Source organism: Ptiloglossa arizonensis, chromosome 9 (genome assembly GCF_051014685.1).
Source record: "Ptiloglossa arizonensis isolate GNS036 chromosome 9, iyPtiAriz1_principal, whole genome shotgun sequence".
Classification (NCBI taxonomy): domain Eukaryota; kingdom Metazoa; phylum Arthropoda; class Insecta; order Hymenoptera; family Colletidae; genus Ptiloglossa; species Ptiloglossa arizonensis.
The window spans coordinates 6,450,285-6,471,411 of NC_135056.1; the positions used below are offsets into that span (position 1 = coordinate 6,450,285).

The following is a 21,127-nucleotide window of genomic DNA, read 5'->3' on the forward strand; positions in this document are numbered from 1 at the left end:
CAGTCAATGCCTTACTTCTGTCGTGAGTACAATGAATTTTAAAATATCGAATATGTATTTTGTAAGTATACTTTAAGTGAAAATAAACATGACATATCATATGCCCATATTTGTAAATATGCATATCACTGATCAATTTTGTTATAGATACTAATTAAAAATACTTTTGTATATTTATTCCTATACATGGTATTCAGTGCTATTTCTGAAGGAAGTAAGTTCAATAATATCTAAAATACATTCTTACTAATTCTTTAATGTATACTTTTCTCAAACATATTATATGAGTATGTATATTTTCCAATTATATATATATATATAATATAATTAATTATTTATATACAATATTTATAAAACAATCTATTTACAGTTTTGGACGAGTGTACATATAATAAAAAAATTTGATTAAATTTTTAATCTAATGTTAATAAAATAAAATCTGCCATGTCTCATATTAATATACAACTTTTTGTAGATTCCTTAACAGCATCTAGTGATATTTTGTGGAAGACAAGACAGAAAAATATGATAAATGGGCCCACTTATACATTTCTTAAAACAGATAAACATGCTAACATCAAATGGGGTGTATTGTATTATATTCAAAGAGCACCAAAAATATTACAATATACTAAAAGTATTGATTAATATGAAAATTTTACAGAAACATTCTATTATAAATAAATTTATATAATAGGTAAGACTACATAAAAAAACTTAATAAAGTAATAAAATTTATGTAATAAATAAAACATCAATAATCTATAAAACAAAATATACAGTAGTTTATACATACATTCTTCAACTGTGTAATTATGGCTCCAGACTAACCATTTCCATATATTTCTTTTGTATTTGTTTCAAGAAATTGTCCAATCTAATCAAATAAAAAGGAAAAAAATAAGTTCATTATTAATATTTACATATGATATTTTTATTGAAACCTACAATAAAAACCCCAAATAAACTTACGTGTAACGTAACACTAAATTGTCATATATTAAATCATTGCTTGTATCTTCATTGCATCTAACAACAGACATTTTTGAAAAATGATTAACAAATTCATTTGATACTTCCATAGCATCATTATTTCTTGAAGTAGTTGCAATTTCATTATTTTCTGAAGTAGTTGCAATTTCATTATTTCCTGAAGTAGTTACAATTTCATTGTTTTCTGAAGTAGTTGCAATTTCATTATTTATCAAACTATTTTTAATTTTATTATGTACATTAACAGGAATGTTTAAATGTATTTCCTTGTTAGAAACATGAGGTATGCAATTAAAGGTACATTGCATAATATTTTGAAGATTTTCACGATATGCTATCATCATAACCATAACTGAATTAAAAATTTGTCCATATGTTTGAAGTTCATCTTCTAATGTTGCTGTGTGTCTAAAAAAAATTAATTATTTTAATCTAATATAAATCATTACAATTAAATGTCAAATATAAGTTAATTCACTTATATACATACTTTATAATGTCAGCAATATTTTCATTATTAAATTGTGCTCCTTGTACTCTCAAAAATTCAAACATTAATTTTACCATTTCTGTTGGTTTTGCACTTTTATGAGAATTCTTGTTCTTACACAGCTCAAATATTTTTACTGCTTTATCGTATCTAGATAGCATTAAAATATGAATCAATTTCCAGCAAACAGTATTTGAAATAGCACAAGATAATGTTCACTTACATTTCTGTTAAATATTTGATACAATCAATACACTGAGCTTTATTTTTCAATTTATTACCATCCTGCATCAATGGATTAAATTTTAATTCAATTTTTTCAGTAACCTTGGCAAGTTTAATAACTTTTTCAAGTTCATTTTCTAAAATATTAATCTTTTCTTTATTTACACATTTTTTTTCCCATTCTGGACGAATTACAGACAATTCACTCAAGAGTGCATTTATATTTGTTAATGCATTCTTTATGTTTTCATTAAATGTATTAAGCCTTGCAATTATTAAATCTCTAAAATTTTACAAAATTATATTTATATTTAACTTTATATGTAGACTGAGAAATTAGGATTAAATTTTTGATAATAATAAGTAATTCTGCATATTTATTTTTTATTAAATAATATGTCTAATTAATATTTTAATAATATTCGTATTTTATTGAGCAGAGAAAATTAAATATCTTTTATATATAAAAATGTATGAAACACTTACACTTTTATGGTCAAAGCAAAAATATATAGTTGAAACCGATATACTTCTTGTGTGATAAAAAATATTGCTGCACGATAATAATCTTTTAATGTTTCACAATCCAATTGACTTCTTGATAATTCTATCATTTTTTGAACTGGTATAGGAATATATGGTGCAGGTATATGATGAAATGATATACTTTTATTTTTGAAGACAAACAGAACCAGATCCTAAGGTAAAATTACTAATTTGAATGAAAAAGAGAATACCAAACAAGAATTTATTTAGAATAAAGTTATTAGTGTTCTAAGAAAATTAAATAAAACTGTAATAAATGCAGAAACATATTTAGTTTTGTGTTATACCTGAATTTGCGATAAGAGTGATGTTTTATTTGTAATGAGAGGTTTACCAAAGTAATCTGTTAAAGTTTGTTGGTTTTTTAGTATTTTAGTATCCTCTTCAATCATGAGTTGTACATCCATGACACTAGTACTGCCATCTACTTCATATGTATAAATTTGACATTTGGATGCACAAAATACATATACTATCTATAAAAGTAAAATATATTCTATAAGTAATAATAGTATTGAACCAATAAGTTAGTCAAAGATTTGATAACTCCTCTACCATTTTGTTGTATTTTCAATGAACCAAGGCATACAACCCATACCAATTGTGTGACACACCCTATATAGTGTTTTAAATATATTACAAAATCCACTTCAAAGACAACACAAACTCATTGAATTCATGTGGAGAGGAAGCAAGAAAAAACTCAGAAACATTAATATTATGTTTAAGAAATCATCGAAATATAGTATTATTAATTTGTAAAGTCATTATTACTGAGTTGCTATATAGTACGAAAAATCGTCTATGGAACGTTATTAATACAAAAGATGGGCCGACAAAACATTAATATGAATGTAATAAATCTTAACCTATTACATTCAAATACTTTTATTATCTTTACTATTGTTTAATTTCTTCTCAAATTTATGTATTATAAGATAAAAGATATCTACTACTACATATTCAACTTATTTTTAATAACTCATAACCCATGTGTTGTTCTTATATATTGAGTCTTTAACCTTTCTGTTGTTCAAATATTTTTATTACTCATTACATGTTATGTATGTTATAAAATATTAATACATGAAATATCATACATTTAATCATACCTGTTTAGATAAGATGGTTTTAAGTAATTTAAATACTGCCAGTTCCATTTCCCCATGTTTATTAAATACTTTTCCCCTTCTCTTTGGATCCCATTGTAACACCACTTTAAACCAATCTTCCAGTTTGTTTTTAAGACATCTGATATAAAATAAAATAAGATTAAATTAAAGTAATCATTTATATATTTTACTTTATCAGTCCTTAGAATACAAAGTAGAGCAGCACTAAATGCTTTATGTAACTGAAACACTTTCCCATCAAACTTATACTAGTGATTAACTATGCATAACTGGATTGCATAATTTTAATCTTTTAATTTTTAATAAATAAAAGTATTTATACACACACAGTTCAGAGCACTAGTCTTTGCTGAGCAAATATATTTGCTTATAGAACTTGGAATTAACAAAACTTTTATAGCTGTTACCTTGATAGACTTGTAGGATAAGCAATACTTTGACCAAAAATCACTTTTCCTTCTAATTCAAAGGCACATATATCATTATATGTTTTATTTTTAATATGTTCCATCCTATATAAATATCAATTAATGAATTTAAAAAAATGTTTCATACATTCATTTTCTACATTTTATTATATTTATAACAGTATAATATACCATGTTATAGTATGCTGCATTTTTGGCAAAAATGGCCTTGTACCAGTGACAAGTTCATAAAAAAGAATGCCTAAACTCCAGTAATCCACAGAACAGCTATATTTCTCTTTCCAAAGAAGTTCTGGAGCTACATAATTTAATGTACCTACTATAGATGCAGATATACTAGCTTCACCAAGACTTTTTGCATATCCAAGGTCTATTAATTTATATGAAATCTAAAACATATTTTGTATGTATAATGTTATTTGTGATTACCTTTTTCTATATATTGAACAAAATTTATATTTAAAATGTAACATTACTCACATTACCACATTCATCTTGCAAAACTATATTTTCAGGTTTTAAATCCCGATGTGTTATATTATTAGAATGTAAATATTCTACTGCAGAAGAAATACCCTTCATTACAGAAATTGCTTCTTTTTCAATAATACCACAGCAATTCTCTGTTTTATTCAATACCTGTAATGTATTAAAATTTTAATGATATAAATAATTATTTTAATTTTACTAGATAGAAAACTAATAATTTTTAAATTTACATTTCTGAGATCACCTCTCCCACAAAATTCCATACACATTATTGGCAAATCCGTTGTGTCATTTGGATGTTTAAATGGTAATTCTAAACTTTCTATAATATTTTTATGTTTTAAGCGTTTCATTATCTGAACTTCATTAAACCATCTTTTCTGTTGTGTTTTTGTCAATTGCATAATATCCCATTTACATTTTTTGATTGCTATGATTTACAAAATATTTTATCATTTATTAAATTATCTAATCTATTATTATTGAAACCTTATTATAAACGTTATAAAATTAAATATTAAATGTTTATTTTCATTATTCTTTTTTTAATATTACTTTTATTATGAAATGAAAAACATACCAAGTTTTTTATTATCACTTGTATGTATCCACAGTTCAACAATACCAAATCCTCCAGTACCAAGAATTTTGTTAAGTCTCCATCCTTCAATAAGAACTGGTGTAGCAGTCATGTTAAATGTTTTTACTAAGAGACACTTAAATTATAAACTAACAAGTTTAAAGAATTCAAATCAGGTTATAAATAATTTATATGTATTTGTGGAAAAAAACAAATGTTTTTTACGTTTTCCATATCACAATCTCAACAATATTTATACATGTTTATTCCTTTAGAAAATAAACATACATTCATTTGCAATTGTAAAGGAACAGTGTTGCCAACATAAAAATGTATCAAATTGAAATCACTGTAAAAATTGGTACACATATGAACAAACCAAACACTTTGTATGAAAAACCTTAAACAATATCACTACAATATGATCATACTCAACGATATAACGTATTTACAGTTGTAAAAACAATACTTTACGACAAAATACTTTTATCAGTATTAGTTATTAACATTAATCACTTATATAATCTAAATCTAATCTATTTTACTATTTTGTTTTAAATTTCTTGTTATAAATAATACATAATATTAAGTTCAAATCATGTAACATAATATATATAATACATACATGTAATATAATATATCAATACTAAAATTTCACGATAATGATCAAGTTACATTTTGTTTTGATTTTCTAAATATTATTTTATATCTAAAATAAGATAACAATAATGTACGCATATATACATGACTATTAGTTATAGTTATAAAATGATTGAAATATATTAATATTGTTGTATAATTTTTGTTCTGTATTGTATTTTGATTATACTATATTTTATTATAAAATTTATTTATACGTATAATTTAAAATATCTCATAAAATAGAATATAATGATATTTTTAAACATTGATATAAATACAATACATATTTCGTTGTTAATTTTGTATCCGATTATATACACTTTCTTTACTTACACAGTGTTCGAAAGTTTAATCGAGTAATAGGAAAAGTGTAATTTATGAACTTACAGTAGACATAATTACAATATTTACGAGGCAGTTATATATATATATATATTATTTATTATATCATTGTTAATATACTTAATTTACTTTCGAATATATATTAAACTTATTTATATTTATTCTTAAAAATTCCGCTATTAAAATATGTATTATAAATAAATATATATTTTTAATAAACATGTTTATACATAAATTTTCTTATACTTTAAAATATCGACATACAATATATGGATGTTAAATGTTGAATCCACTTAAGCTTTAATTAATTAGATGTAGAACTAAGTAATATCTTCATTTTTAGTTTAAGTTTAATAAATATTTTTTGTATAATCGTCCTTATTTACGTATACAATTATGTATGGTTAATTGATATACTTATTAGTATTTCTTCTAAAAATTATATGCAGCATTACTATAATCTATCTTCTTTAAACTTTATAAAATTTAAAACTAAATTAAATATTCATATCACTTACATTCAGTTTCGTCAGTTTCTGGGACAAATTAAAATGCATAGAATGTTGTTATCTTTATTAAGATAAACGTTTTAAAATCTAACAATTTATTACATGAAAATAGATGAACATAGTATCCAATAGTATCTATGATGTGATTTGATAAGATGTCTAATTCAAAGAAATAACAATTTTACGAAGGGTGGCGCTTTAAAACAGTCCGGTTTTTGAAGAAATATGGCGGATGTTGAGGTGAGTCTGTCACGTGGAAGTTGAGAAACCGTATTATTGTTTAATAATTACTGACTATTGATAATTGATTTTGTTGTAGTTAGCGAAAGCATTGAAAGATCTGCCAAATCGAGTTCAAACCGCTAGTAAAAACGAGCGGCGAGAGATTCTGCAAAATGTCGTCAATGTGTTGTCAAATCCTGGTAAGGAACGATAATAGATTTATTTTTGATAAGAACTTATATTTTAGATTAAAAATATTTGTCATTGAAAGAGGAAGATTTGTCTTGTCTCTTGTAAATGTAAATTAAAAGACACATATTAGAAGAAAGAATGCTATGTATGACAATTCAAATTAAAGTATGATACATATACAATATTGTATTTTAGTTACAATGTTAAGAGATTTTGTATTATTGTTATACATAACTTTTACATCTTTTGTTTTATAAATTGCAATTTCAATTGCAGAAAGTATTTTGTTACAATAAATATGTACATATAATAGTAACATTAGTTAGATATTGATATAACAAAATAAATAAATATGCTATAGTGTATATAATAATTTTTTTCTTAAATTAATATTCTTAATTTTTTAAGATCTTTTATTTTCATTGTTTTACATTGAACAGTTCTTAAATAACTATAGAGATTACTTATAATTTTATAGTTATATTCTTTAAATTGTAGTTTTTAGATTAAACGATTAATGTTATATATAATGTTATGCATAACATATATGTTATATATAAATTGAATCAAAATTAAAATAAAGATTTTGGAACATATAATCATTAAACATGATATAATATAAGTATATATTTGAAATTTTTATTGAAACAGGTATACTTTTATTAATTTATATTCATATGTTTAAAATATTAAAGAGTGGTGCAAAAAATATAGTGTTCAATAAAGAAATATTATTTTCATATTTTAGGCATCAATGAGAAGATTGTCAATGGAATTTGCAAAACCATATCTCTTACTTTACATCGATATAAGGACACAACTTCTCAATCATACGTGAAAAATCTAATTGTAGAATTGTTAAAAAAGCAACCAGAAGCTGCTGTGAAACACATGACAAATGTTATTGTAGAACAAGCTTTTTGGCATAAAAATGTAGTTCCTACGTATGTAATTATATAAATATTTCATTGAATACATTTATTTTAAAAACTTTGAATTTCAAACAATACATTGACATTTAATAGATAATTAACAGGATATCATTTTACAGTTTGAACACCGCTTTAACTGCATACCTTGCATTGAAATGGTCAACATTAATTACTCTGTATGGATCTAAACATAAAGCAGACTTTAGTATAGAATTACCAAAACTTGTTGAAGCACAAGCAAATCTAACTGCTGCAGCTTTGGCAACCATGGATAAAAAATTGTCAGAAAAAGTATATGTATTATTAGCATGTCAGTGGTCACATGTTAAAAGCATAGAAACAGCATATCTAGAAGCACTGGTTAAATTAGAAGTTGGAAATGGTATAATTGTTCTTGCTAGTTTACTTACTAAATACTTAGTAAATGCAAAGAAAAGTGAGTTGGTGGTGAAACTAAAGGTAAATCAATATTTGGTACTATATAAACATTTTATTAACTTAACACCAGGATTATCAAATAAATATTTGTATTTCTTTTACAGGCAAACATTATAGACGTTTTTATAAAAGTGACCATTAGTTGCAAGAAGAAACCAGATCTTTACGTTGTTCATACTGCTACACCTCTTCTACGTAGAATATCTCATGATGAATTTAAAAGTCAGTTACTGCCAGCTTTGCAGAAAGCAATGTTAAGAAATCCAGAAATTATTATTGAATCTGTTGGTCATATTGTAAGTGGTTTAAGTCTTGATTTAAGTCAATACAGCCAAGACATAAGTAAAGGATTATTTGCAAATCTGCATTCTAAGGAAGACTTAGTCAGAAATGAGGCTATTGGAGCTTGTCGTAGACTTGCTCTACAATGTTCAGATGCTACTGCTTTGGAAAATTTATTGTCATCTGTGTTTGCTATATTTCATGGATCAGAAGGAAAACTCACAGTTGTAACACACAAAATTTCTGTTTTACAAGGAGCTGGTAATCTTAGTTACAATGCAGCTTCAGGCAGTAGTGTTCAAAGATTGGCAGAAACAGCTTGTGAACATTTTATCAAAGTTTTAGAAACTGAAGTTCATGAGAAAACTTTAATCCATGCACTTGAAATGATGGCCTTATGGTCTAACAAATTTGTAAAAAATGTTCCTAAAAGTGTAATAGATGCATTTAAAGAAGGTATGGCTGCAAAGACTTCAACACCTGCAGTGCGTACTGCTTACATTAAACTTTTTTTTTCTGCACCAGTTGCTTCTCATTCTGGAACAATAACACCATTACTCATACAAGCAATAACGAGAGCTATGCAACAATGTGCACAACCAGCTGCAGTTACAGAAGGTTTAGTAGCTGCTTACTTGCTACTAAAGTTTGTACTTGCTAATCAAGTAGAAAATGATAAACAAACTATACTATGGAATGCAATTGATGATCAAATATTCTTTTCAGAAAAATTTTTAGCAACATGTGGAGATGATATTTTATACCATCTTATATTACTTTGTGAAAGACTTATTACAGAATTTGCTGATAGATTGAATGAAAAAGCATTGAACGGTGTTCACAGAGCAATTATAACATGTGCAACAGCTCCAAAATCTAATACAAGAAAATGTTGTCTTCCATTCATTAAAAAGATTGTAACTGGTTTAAGTACATATGCGCCTGCACAAGAATTACTAATGGAATATAATAAATTTTTAGAAAATGTGAAAATTAAATCTGAAACTGATAAAGAAAATAAAGAAGATTCTTCTACTGGAGAAATAACTGGTAGATGTCTTGCAGATGGATTGCTTGCTATTTGTTCAGGTTCTTTTTTGTTTGAATTGCCAGCTATGCAAATGACAAGAGATGCACTAATACCAGCTCACCATCCTGCAATCTTCAAAGCAATGCCCAATTTATGGTTCAAAATTGCAAAGAACTATAATCTTATACCAAAAGATTTTTTATGTTCTTTCAATCATGAAATAAAAAAAATGCTTGTGCAAAATTACAAGCCTATTCCTAGTTACGAAAATGCCTTAACAAGGGTAGTATCAATTGTACCAGACATTATACTACCTGCAGTAGTATCGAACGTTACAAGCAATCTTAATGATCCAGAAATTTTAAAAGTCACTAAAGATGAATATTTTATTTATCTTACTCCAGAAGGAGAATTGTACGATAAAAGTGTATTGCCAGCAAATGATAAAAATGATATTCTCAATTCAATGAATATGAAAAGAGAGAGCAAGGCATATTCGTTTAAAGAACAGCAAGAAGAACTTCAACTTAGACGTGAATTGTACGAAAAGAAGAAGAAGGAAGGAAAAGTAAAAGAACCGAAATTAACTCCCAAACAAGAAGAAATTCTTAAAGCACAAATTGCAAAAGAAACTACGATTCGTAAAAGATTAATTGAGTTAAAGCGCAGAATAGACAATGCTGTATCTCTAATCATATGTTCAGCTCATGGAAATCGCCACGAACTTTCTGCTTATTTAAAAGATCTTCTAACTCCAATTTTGAAAAATTTTGGATCACCATTAGCTGCTCCTGCAATGTCTGATCTTTATATTTCTTTGAAAGAAGTAGTGAAATTAGGAAATAATCCAATTTTAAACGATCTAGTAGCACATGTTACACTGCGACAATTACAACCACAATGTAATCTAGATCAAGCTTGGCAAGAGGAAAACCTTGATACTGCAGTGAAAAGAACATTAAATCTTTTACATATAACTACAATAAAACAAAAAACATTATTCACAGCTCCGGCCTTTTGTTATATTTTTCCATTTATAAAGAAAACATTATTATCTTATAAAGATGATATTATGATTATACAAGGACTACAGATAATACAGGAGCATGCTAAACAAAGAGGAACTTCTTCTGACTTAAGAGATATGAGACATCCCCGATTACTTCCACGTAAACATATGTTCGATTTGTTAATTGAATTGATGGAAATTACAACTGGAAGAGTACAGACACATGCAGTTGCTACTTTATTAGATGTGGCTCAGTCTGGTAGTGGTCAGCCAGGTACTGCACTAGCAACTAGCACAGATATAGATTCTTTAATTGGTGCTTTACAAAATTCTTTATCTGTAATAAGAGATGCAGCCCTAAGGGCTCTAACAGTTGTAAGACAAGCCTTTCCATCTGAAAGAGAAAATCCTACCCAAATCTTTCATCTTATTAGGAGAATATGGATTGCTAGATTTGATGTCTGTGATGAAAATAAAATTTTGGCTAATGAGTTGTGGACTGCTGCAAATTTAGAAGCAGAGGCAGAGGTTCTTTCTGAAGAACTTATTCAAGACATTGCACATCCTGTAGAACCTGTACAGCAATCTGCTGCTTGGGCCTTGGCACAGTGTTTAACTAATGTTCCACATTTGGTGCCAGGAGTTTTAGACAGGTTATTACAGCTTTATCAGGAAAAATTAGCTATGATTCCACCAAAATTAAATGATTTTGGCCGTGTGGTTGAACAACCTATTGACACTTGGGGTCCAAGAAGAGGTGTTGCACTTGCATTAGCTCAAATGGCACCTCTTCTCACTGCTGAAACAGTGCTTAAACTTGTGCAATTCTTTGTTTCCACTGGTTTGGGAGACAGGAATCAAGCTGTCCGCACTGAAATGTTAACTGCTGCTGTAGCTGCTGTTGATCTTCATGGCAAAATAAATATAACTTCTTTGTTACCTGTTTTTGAGGATTTTATGGACAAAGCTCCAAAGATTGGTAGCTTCGATTCGATCAAACAGTCGGTAGTTATTCTTATGGGATCCCTAGCAAGGCACTTGGATAAAGATGATCCACGTACTAAACCAATAGTTATGCGCTTGATCACTGCTCTGTCCACTCCATCGCAACAAGTGCAGGAGGCTGTAGCAAATTGTCTACCACATCTTGTACCTTCTATCAAGGAAGATGCTCCAAAAATTGTGGATAATTTAATGGATCAATTATTAAAGTCAGACAAGTATGGGGAGCGTAAAGGCGCAGCTTACGGGTTAGCAGGTATAATTAAGGGTATGGGAATACTCGCTCTAAAACAACTTGATATTATGACCACATTAACTAATGCCATTCAGGATAAGAAAAACTATAGGCATCGAGAAGGAGCATTGTTCGCCTTTGAAATGTTATGCACGATGCTTGGCAGACTATTTGAACCTTATATTGTTCATGTACTACCACATTTGCTACTGTGTTTTGGAGATTCAAGTCAATATGTAAGAGCAGCTACCGATGATACAGCTCGAGTAGTTATGAGTAAACTTTCTGCACATGGAGTTAAACTTGTTCTTCCTAGTTTACTAGCAGCATTAGAAGAAGACTCATGGAGAACTAAGACTGGTAAGTGTTCTATAATTGCTGATATTATTCAAAATGCTGACTGCTTTCTAAGTATTGCAAAATTCTTTCATTTTTTAAGGATCTGTTGAATTATTGGGTGCAATGGCATACTGCGCACCAAAACAACTAAGCAGCTGTTTACCAAGTATAGTTCCAAAACTGATTGAAGTACTTAGTGATTCACATACTAAAGTTCAAGAGGCTGGCGCAGAAGCTCTGAAAGTTATTGGAAGTGTAATTCGTAATCCAGAAATCCAAGCTATTGTACCAGTTTTGTTGAAAGCTTTACAAGATCCATCCCATAAAACTGCAACTTGTCTTCAAACTCTGTTGGATACACAATTTGTACATTTTATTGATGCTCCATCATTAGCTCTTATTATGCCTGTAGTGCAAAGGGCATTCTTAGATCGTTCGACGGAAACAAGAAAAATGGCTGCTCAAATTATTGGAAATATGTATTCCTTGACTGATCAGAAAGATTTAACTCCATATTTGCCAACTATCATTCCCGGCTTAAAAACGAGTTTGTTGGATCCTGTACCAGAAGTACGAAGTGTGTCTGCAAGAGCATTAGGTGCCATGGTGCGAGGAATGGGTGAATCCAGTTTTGAGGATTTGCTTCCTTGGTTAATGCAAACACTTACGTCTGAAACAAGTAGTGTTGATCGATCAGGTGCTGCACAGGGTCTTTCAGAAGTTGTAAGGGGGCTTGGTGTTGAAAAACTTCATAAACTTATGCCCGAAATTATTAGTACAGCTGAAAGGACGGATATAGCTCCGCATGTTAAGGATGGTTATATTATGATGTTTATTTATATGCCAAGCGCATTTACCACAGAATTTACACCTTATATTGGACAGATTATCAATCCTATTTTGAAAGCTTTGGCTGACGAGAATGAGTATGTTCGCGAGACTGCACTTAGAGCAGGTCAGCGTATTGTTACTCTTTATGCTGACTCTGCAATTATGTTACTATTACCAGAACTGGAGAAGGGTCTTTTCGATGATAATTGGCGTATTAGATATTCGTCAGTGCAATTACTTGGAGATTTATTATATCGCATTTCTGGTGTTTCTGGAAAAATGTCAACAGAAACAGCTAGTGAAGATGATAACTTTGGAACTGAACAGTCACACTATGCCATAATTAATGCTCTTGGCGCAGAAAGACGAAATCGTGTATTAGCCGGATTATATATGGGCAGATCAGATGTTGCATTAATGGTACGTCAAGCTGCCCTTCATGTATGGAAAGTTGTTGTAACGAATACTCCAAGAACACTGAAAGAAATATTACCTACACTATTTACTCTTTTACTCGGTTGTTTGGCTAGTACAAGTTATGATAAAAGACAAGTGGCAGCACGTACCTTAGGAGATCTTGTTAGAAAACTAGGTGAAAGGGTATTACCAGAGATTATACCTATTTTAGAAAGAGGTCTACAAAGTGACCAGGCTGATCAACGGCAAGGTGTATGTATTGGATTATCAGAAATTATGGCAAGCACGAATAAGGATATGGTGTTAACTTTTGTCATAAGATTAGTTCCAACAGTAAGGTAAATGTTTTATATAGAATAAATATGAAATTTATAATTTAAATTAACAATGAAAAAAATAATAAAAACTTATTTGATTTCAGAAAAGCATTGTGTGATCCATTACCAGAGGTTCGGCAAGCAGCAGCAAAAACATTTGATGGTTTACATTCAACTGTAGGAGTTAGAGCGCTAGACGAAATATTACCAGCAATGTTAACACAGTTAAACTCACCGGATCAAGCAGAAGCAGAGAATACTTTGGACGGTTTGCGTCAAGTAATGGCGATAAAATCCAGAGTTGTTTTACCATATCTAGTACCTCAACTAATCACTCCTCCTGTTAATACAAAAGCATTGTCAATTTTGGCGAGTGTTGCGGGCGAAGCATTAACAAGATTTCTTCACAAGATCCTACCAGCGTTATTAACTGCTCTCTCTAGTGCTCAGGGAACACCAATTGAAGTTCAGGAGTTAGAATACTGCCAAGCTGTAATTTTATCTGTTACTGACGAAGTTGGTGTTAGAACTGTCATGGATCAACTTATGGAGGCTACAAGAGAAGAAGATCCATCTCGACGACGAAGTGCAGCAACTTTGTTGTGTGCTTTCTGCCGAGATACTCGCGCAGATTATAGTCAATATGTCCCACAATTGTTGCGTGGACTCATTCACTTATTTACAGATGAGAATAAGGATGTGTTGCAAATGAGTTGGGAAGCCCTTACAGCTGTTACTAAGGTGAGATGTCATCAGATGTCATCTGATGTTATTATATTGTGATAGTTTTAATTTTAAGTATATTTTTTAGTTAATATAGTTAATATTAATATATCATTTTTATTTTTAAGACTTTAGCATCTGAACAACAGATTGCACATGTACAAGATATTAGGCAAGCTGTTAGATTTGCAGTATCTGATTTAAAAGGACAAGAATTATTGCCTGGATTTTGTTTACCCAAGGGAATTACACCAATTCTTCCAATATTCAGGGAAGCCATATTAAATGGTTTGCCAGAAGCAAAAGAGCAAGCAGCTCAAGGTCTAGGAGAAGTTATAAGATTAACCAGTGCATCAGCATTACAACCCAGTGTGGTACATATTACTGGACCATTGATTCGAATTCTTGGAGATCGTTTCAATTGGAGTGTTAAAGCAGCAGTTTTGGAAACGCTTGCAATTTTACTTGGCAAAGTGAGTTAAATTTCAAAGTGATATAAAAAAAAGTGTCAAAGAATATATAAAATTTATTATTGAATATTTTTGTTAGGTTGGAGTCATGTTAAAGCAATTTTTACCACAACTGCAAACTACTTTTTTGAGAGCATTAAATGATAGTAACAGACAAGTGAGATTAAAAGCTGCTTACGCTTTAAGTAATCTTATTATAATCCATACACGTGTAGATCCACTATTTACAGAACTTCATACTGGTATAAAAACCGGTGATGATCCAGCTATTAGGTAAGCTGAATAATTTATTTCTTTTCATATATTTTGTATATGTTTCTATTATAATTTTTTTAATCTAAAAATATTTTATTCAGGGAAACAATGTTACAAGCTTTGCGAGGTGTACTTACACCAGCTGGTGACAAAATGACAGAACCGATGAAAAAGCAAGTATTTGTTACTTTAAGTAATATGCTTAGTCATCCAGAGGATGTTACAAGAAATGCAGTAGCTGGTTGTTTTGGAGCACTCGTACGATGGCTTAGTCCGGATCAACTTACCATTGCTTTTAATGATCACTTGTTATGTAAGTATTTATCTATAACGTCATTTTTTTCGAAGGTATCTTAAGGTATTTTAAAATAAGTACTATTTTTGCAGTTAACAAGTTCTTGTAAATTAAAACTATATAAATATAGCATGCATAATGTCATTTTATAAGTCGTTCATTATTTCTTATATAAAATGCATTTAATATTAACATATTGAGGACAGGAGACGCCAATTGGCGTCTTTCAGTTTTTAATCGTTGGTGACGGGAGACTGTACGTTCATACGGTATCCTGTAAAAAATGTTAATTACTATAGGATACTCGATTAATACATATGATTTCAACAATTCATGATGCTAGCACATTTGATAAAATGTATCGAAATAATAGTATAAAAACGAAGTCTACTTTTATTGACAAATAAAAGCTTCACTTTCATGAAGAGAGTGAATAGAGCAGATCAATATTTATCCTATTATTCAATATCTTCTAAAACAATCAAAGAAAGTGTCATTTTGGATAATAAATTGTACATTATTCAATTCATTCATAGTACAAATATTACAAATTGATAGCAGTAAAAAACAGAAATATCAAAAAAGAAAATACCGTGTATGTACTGTAAACAAAAGGAGGAGCGACATATGATATATTTGTAAATTTTGTGTAAGACCTTTCCATTGGGGAAATTGTTTCCAAGTATATTGCACTAAAAAATGTTACTAAAAGTATCTTCAAATATGCTCATTGATTTTTAATAAAATATTTTACTTATTAAATACTATACACTTTTTTAAATCTTATAAATCATTTATTAAATAATGTAAAAAATACGTGAGAGTACAGGCTACATGTTTATCAGAGCATATCTCTATCAATGTGTTAACATTATAACTGTTCAATAAAAAATTCAATAATTTTTTATAAAATGAATAATATTTTATGTTAAGAACTTATAATAACATCATTTCCAAAGTATTCACGTATTTATTATTTCGAATAATGTATGGCTCCCTGGGTCATGTGTTCTCGAAAGCATGATGTTTTCAATGTGTTAATATGCAGTGAATTCTTATTTTGATTAATAAGAATTGTAAGAATTTCATATGAAGAATGTTTATAAATTAGCTAATTTAATATTTATAGGTAATGATACGAATGTTGATTGGGTGCTCAGACATGGACGTTCTGCAGCGTTATTCGTTACGCTAAAAGAATCTCCAACAACAGTATATAATAATAAAGAGAAAGATCGTCTTACTGCAGTAATACTTTCGTATTTAGCAGCGGATCGAGTACAAATTGTAATGAATGGTGTACGAGCGTGCGGTTATTTATTTCAATATCTTATGAATAAAGGAGAACCTATACCTCAACAAATTTTGTCTCCTTTCGTGAGGGTAAGAGCATTTCAGGAAATATACACCATCAAATTTGCAAAATCCTTCTTTTTCTTTATGGATAATTAATTCATTGTGAATTCTTTTTAGTCAATGAACAATAACAGCAACGATGTAAAACAATTACTGGCTAGGGTTTGCATTCATTTGGCTCGTAACATACCACCTGGAAAGATGTCACCAGAATTACTTAAGTCACTTCTACCTATGTTGGTAAATGGAACAAAAGAGAAAAATGGTTATGTGAAAGCCAACAGTGAACTTGCTCTCATAGCGGTACTTAGATTGAGACAAGGTGAAGAAGAACATCTGGTAAGTTGTGTTTTTATTAATTGTAATTTTAAGAAATTATTAGAAAAATTTTGAAACTTAAATTGATATTAACTTTTATACTTTAAAATTATATTTTTCAGCGTTGTATGGCTTTTTTGGATGCTGGTGCAAGAGAATCTTTATCGGATGTAGTCAACAAAGTGTTGCGCAAGGTTCTTTCGCAGCCTGAAGGCAAAATAGAAGAATTAGATGATACTTTACTCACGTGAGAGATATTGTACGTCCTGGGGCTCATTACGCGCTGCACCTGTTCTAATAATCATACGATCCATCATTATTCGATCGATTTTTATAAAGAGATTTATTGTTCGTGTACTAGTTGCATTATAAAGAAGTTAGTTCATTCAACACTGTATCTCGATAACCAATTAAACACCGTAAAATGTAACAATCGCTCGATGGCATTCAAGTTACTTAATCTAAGGTGTCCTGTATACCAAATGATTCGAATGGCGATTGTAGATACTTCTATAAAAAATGTTTTCTACGACCGATTTATTAATATGATTTTCTACAATTTCTTTGTCATTATATCAAATTCGTATCAAGAAAGGCACACATTTCTAAGTGAAACTATAGAAAATAATAATACAGAACGTATCAAACTTGGATACCAGAATAATGAATATAATTTAAGAAATGAATCAAATTTCAATGGTATTGTACATTCGCGATGTATATCCTTTTCATACGCGATATTTTACATTGTTTGGTATTTTTTGTGCCTGTTAGGTTCGAAAATAAATTATCTTCATTCGTACAAAAGGTCGAACATATTTCAACGGAAATGCATGGCTATTTTATTTTGTATGAATAATAAGTGTTGCTTTGTTCTAATTTGAATACTAGCGAACTGAGAAAGATATTTACTTGCTATCAAGGATTTCAACAGAGCCGCGCTTTATTGTCATACAAGCATGTTGTACTGTCTTGTACTGTAGTTACATCGGTATATAGTTTATATTTTAGAATTACTTATAGAAATTGTTGAGCCGGCTTAAGCCGTTCCATACTGACGCGATACTTCTAGATCTGTCATTCAAGTGTCTTCGTCCTAGATCGTATTTTGTTTTCAAGACAAAGCTTTCGCTCGTTCCTCAATTTTTGCAATCACTAGATATTCAATTTATTTATTTACATTAGTCACATTGTTCATAATTCGTGAGTGTACGTATTCTGTACATATATCCTATTATATGTTACAATTTAGCGAGAAAATGTGGGACTTTGTACTTTTGTATGTAACTCTGAAAACTGCATGTACATTTGCTCCTACAATGTTAAATTGGATCTTCAGCTTCTTCTTTTTTAAATATCGCAAAGAATGCTGTTGAATATAGAACAGTTATGTAAAAAAAAATTTCAATTCACTGAACATTCATAGATAACTAAGAAAAAAGTAACAAGAAATATAACTCATGGAAATAAGTTGGACTTTTTATTCGCAAATAAACAATATTTTTACAATAAAAACTTTTATAAACTTAAAAAATACTGGCTTCTTTTTTGAAACGTTTCAAAGTCTTACATTTCGATTTTACAACAATATATTTATTAACATTTCTTATAAGGCGTTAAGGGACGATGATGTGATGGACCAGAAGTAACACGTACTCATTGTATTTTAAGCAGAATTACACCTTATAAGCGACCTAGTCGCATTTTGTCGTTCCTTTGTCTTTTTGAGCCCCGGGATTTTCATGAACACGTATCGGGCTATACGTGCAAAGAAGATCGATCAAGTTACTACATTGTTAGGTGACAATGCGTCATGGATTTGCTCGATCCGATGACACAAATTCTGCTACTGTTCGCTTAAGACTGAATCGTTCCATCCGTGGCCGATAACGAGAGTCGATAGCCACGAATTTCTCAATTTTAGAATATTCGATGAATCAATTTCCTACCTGTACCTGTTGCAAAATTCTGCGTGTTTGTATCCAACGTTTAATTCAGTTATCTTTACCGTTGGACACTTTAATGTAAATTCATTTAATAATATTTATTATGCAAATAAGTTTTTTTTAAGCGTTAAGTGAAAGTATCGAGGTTTGGGCTTGGAACATATCGAAATGTACAAGTCATGTACGTTTACTTTTCATTTCTATTATTTTGGTTTTAGCTTTGTTTTTGGTATGCAATAATTTTATAATTTTCAAATATTTAAATGTGCTAGATTGTTTACTACAGTCGAAACAATATCAACGAAACACTTATAGGTCTTTTACTCGACTGTAAGTCATCTCAGAAACGACGTCCTACTTTTACGCCATACCAGTTTACTTGTCTCTTGAGATACAGAGAGCGTCTGTAAGTTTGTGTGAATAAGGAATAGAGTGAAAAACGTGTAGTTACATAATATGGTGGGAATACCGCATCCGTAGCCTTGAGTGATAAGTTGACCCTGTTCCGACTATAGTAGGTAATACGAAAGATCCCATATAGTGAATGTATCGTAAATCTATACATATATTTTTTATTTGAAAAATTCGCGAGGAAACTCAGCCGTGTTTACAAGTAACTCTTCAGACCGTTACAAAAAAATTATATGTATGAGGTAAAATAACGGATCTAAGAATAAAATTTATTTATCATATTTTAATAATAATTTTAAGTTTGTTAATCGTATGTGCACTGAAGTATGTGATTCAAACAGGACGATGCGTTCAAAGATATGCATTCTTTCATTTATGTAGTTGAAGAATATATTTGTTTTTAAATAAACATATATTCGCTGACGGACGAGCGGGGAGGGGGGCTAAAGAATATAATTTATACATTCATGATAATAAACTTTAAGTTGTTTTGCTCGTTGTTCTTATAAAGTTATGTTGTACCTTCTATATCTTCTTGTTTGCGTTTAAAGATAAATATACATGCCAATGTCATTCTAGTTCAACATAATACTTACATCATCTCTATTAATTTCATAATTAACGATAGCAATTAACGAAACTGTTTTCTTTGAAGTAAAGCGAAATAAACATTATATAGTAAATTTAGGGATCATAATTGTTCTGAATATTTAAAACATCAAATAAAATCTGACCTATATTTAAGTTCTGTTTTTAATTTTAAAGTCTTTTCGAGCTGAAAAGTGTTCAACGGTTCGTAAAAACTTCTTTTACATATAAGGGGCTGATTTTGCCACGATTTATTTTGCTTGCATTTCTTTCTCAGTTTCTTTCTTCAAGGAGAGTAATTGTTTCGTTGCCTGTAGTGTTATTTCATAAAATTCAAGAAACGTCAGCTGCAACAATTATTATTTCTATACTGTAAATTATGCACGTCACAAACAACCTGTTTTTGTAAAGTATACTGTATTTATCTAGATGAGAGATGGTTAAGCTAGAATTAATATAATTTCTGCAATTACTTAAAATAACCATTGGTTTTATCTACTTTTCGATAATTAAATTATTAATTATTTAATAAATTTAATTAGATATTATTGATTTACATAAAATTTTTATGGAACAATCATTTTTCTAGTACATATATATATATATATACTTTTTGTATAATTCTCATTTTACTTCATTGTTAATATCATTATCTCTCAATTGTGGTTTAGAAGAAATATTATTTCGAATTGTTATTAATTGCAACATTTTTCTTAGTACTAATTTAACATATATTACGTACATAATACAGCATTTACTTCCATTATGTAACTTTAGCAATGAATGAGTAGCCAATGATTATCAAATATTAAAGATAATCTTGTTCCTGATTCAAAGTCATTTGATTTTCTCTATGTGGTACACTTTATAAGTATAAGTTCAAATAACGTTATTGTAGGGAGTATAAATGAAATTAAAAATTGAATACTGAAACAAAGTTCATAGTTATATATTGCAAGTGTTGCGATATTGAAATTTCAAAAAATCGAAGCACGTACAATCAAATAAACAACTATTATTTTAAGAACTATTCAGCTGCTGGAATTTGAAGATATTTAATTTCATTTTAACTAAACATTTTAAACATATTATTATAAGTTTATACATACCTTGTAATCCATATTAATAATTATACCGCTATC

General features: G+C 29.3%; 2 protein-coding genes across 3 annotated transcripts; one reads left to right on the plus strand and one right to left on the minus strand.

Moving 5' to 3' along the window:
• Nucleotides 1-383: 383 nt before the first annotated feature.
• Ikkbeta (inhibitor of nuclear factor kappa B kinase subunit beta) lies at nt 384-5,126 on the minus strand. 2 transcript variants are annotated; one of them, XM_076321199.1, is made up of 13 exons: nt 4,885-5,126; nt 4,535-4,734; nt 4,296-4,454; nt 3,987-4,204; nt 3,795-3,899; nt 3,367-3,505; nt 2,542-2,730; nt 2,195-2,406; nt 1,707-1,991; nt 1,484-1,633; nt 973-1,401; nt 797-877; nt 384-552 (listed from the first exon to the last, which is right to left on the minus strand). In XM_076321199.1, exons 1-12 carry the CDS (start codon nt 4,994-4,996, stop codon nt 814-816), a joined length of 2,262 nt encoding a protein of 753 aa, XP_076177314.1. In that variant the 5' UTR covers nt 4,997-5,126; the 3' UTR covers nt 384-552; nt 797-813. The 2 variants fall into 2 exon arrangements, with proteins under 2 accessions (XP_076177314.1, XP_076177313.1); XM_076321198.1 differs by having other exon boundaries at nt 384-877.
• A 1,476-nt stretch (nt 5,127-6,602) lies between these two features.
• L(3)80fj (lethal (3) 80Fj) lies at nt 6,603-20,436 on the plus strand. Its single transcript, XM_076320106.1, has 13 exons — nt 6,603-6,617; nt 6,697-6,799; nt 7,540-7,735; nt 7,843-8,182; nt 8,266-12,079; nt 12,159-13,644; nt 13,728-14,364; nt 14,475-14,819; nt 14,896-15,089; nt 15,173-15,384; nt 16,496-16,749; nt 16,840-17,061; nt 17,163-20,436. The coding sequence occupies exons 1-13, from the start codon at nt 6,603-6,605 to the stop codon at nt 17,289-17,291; spliced, it is 7,947 nt and encodes a 2,648-aa protein (XP_076176221.1). The 3' UTR covers nt 17,292-20,436.
• Nucleotides 20,437-21,127: the final 691 nt, after the last annotated feature.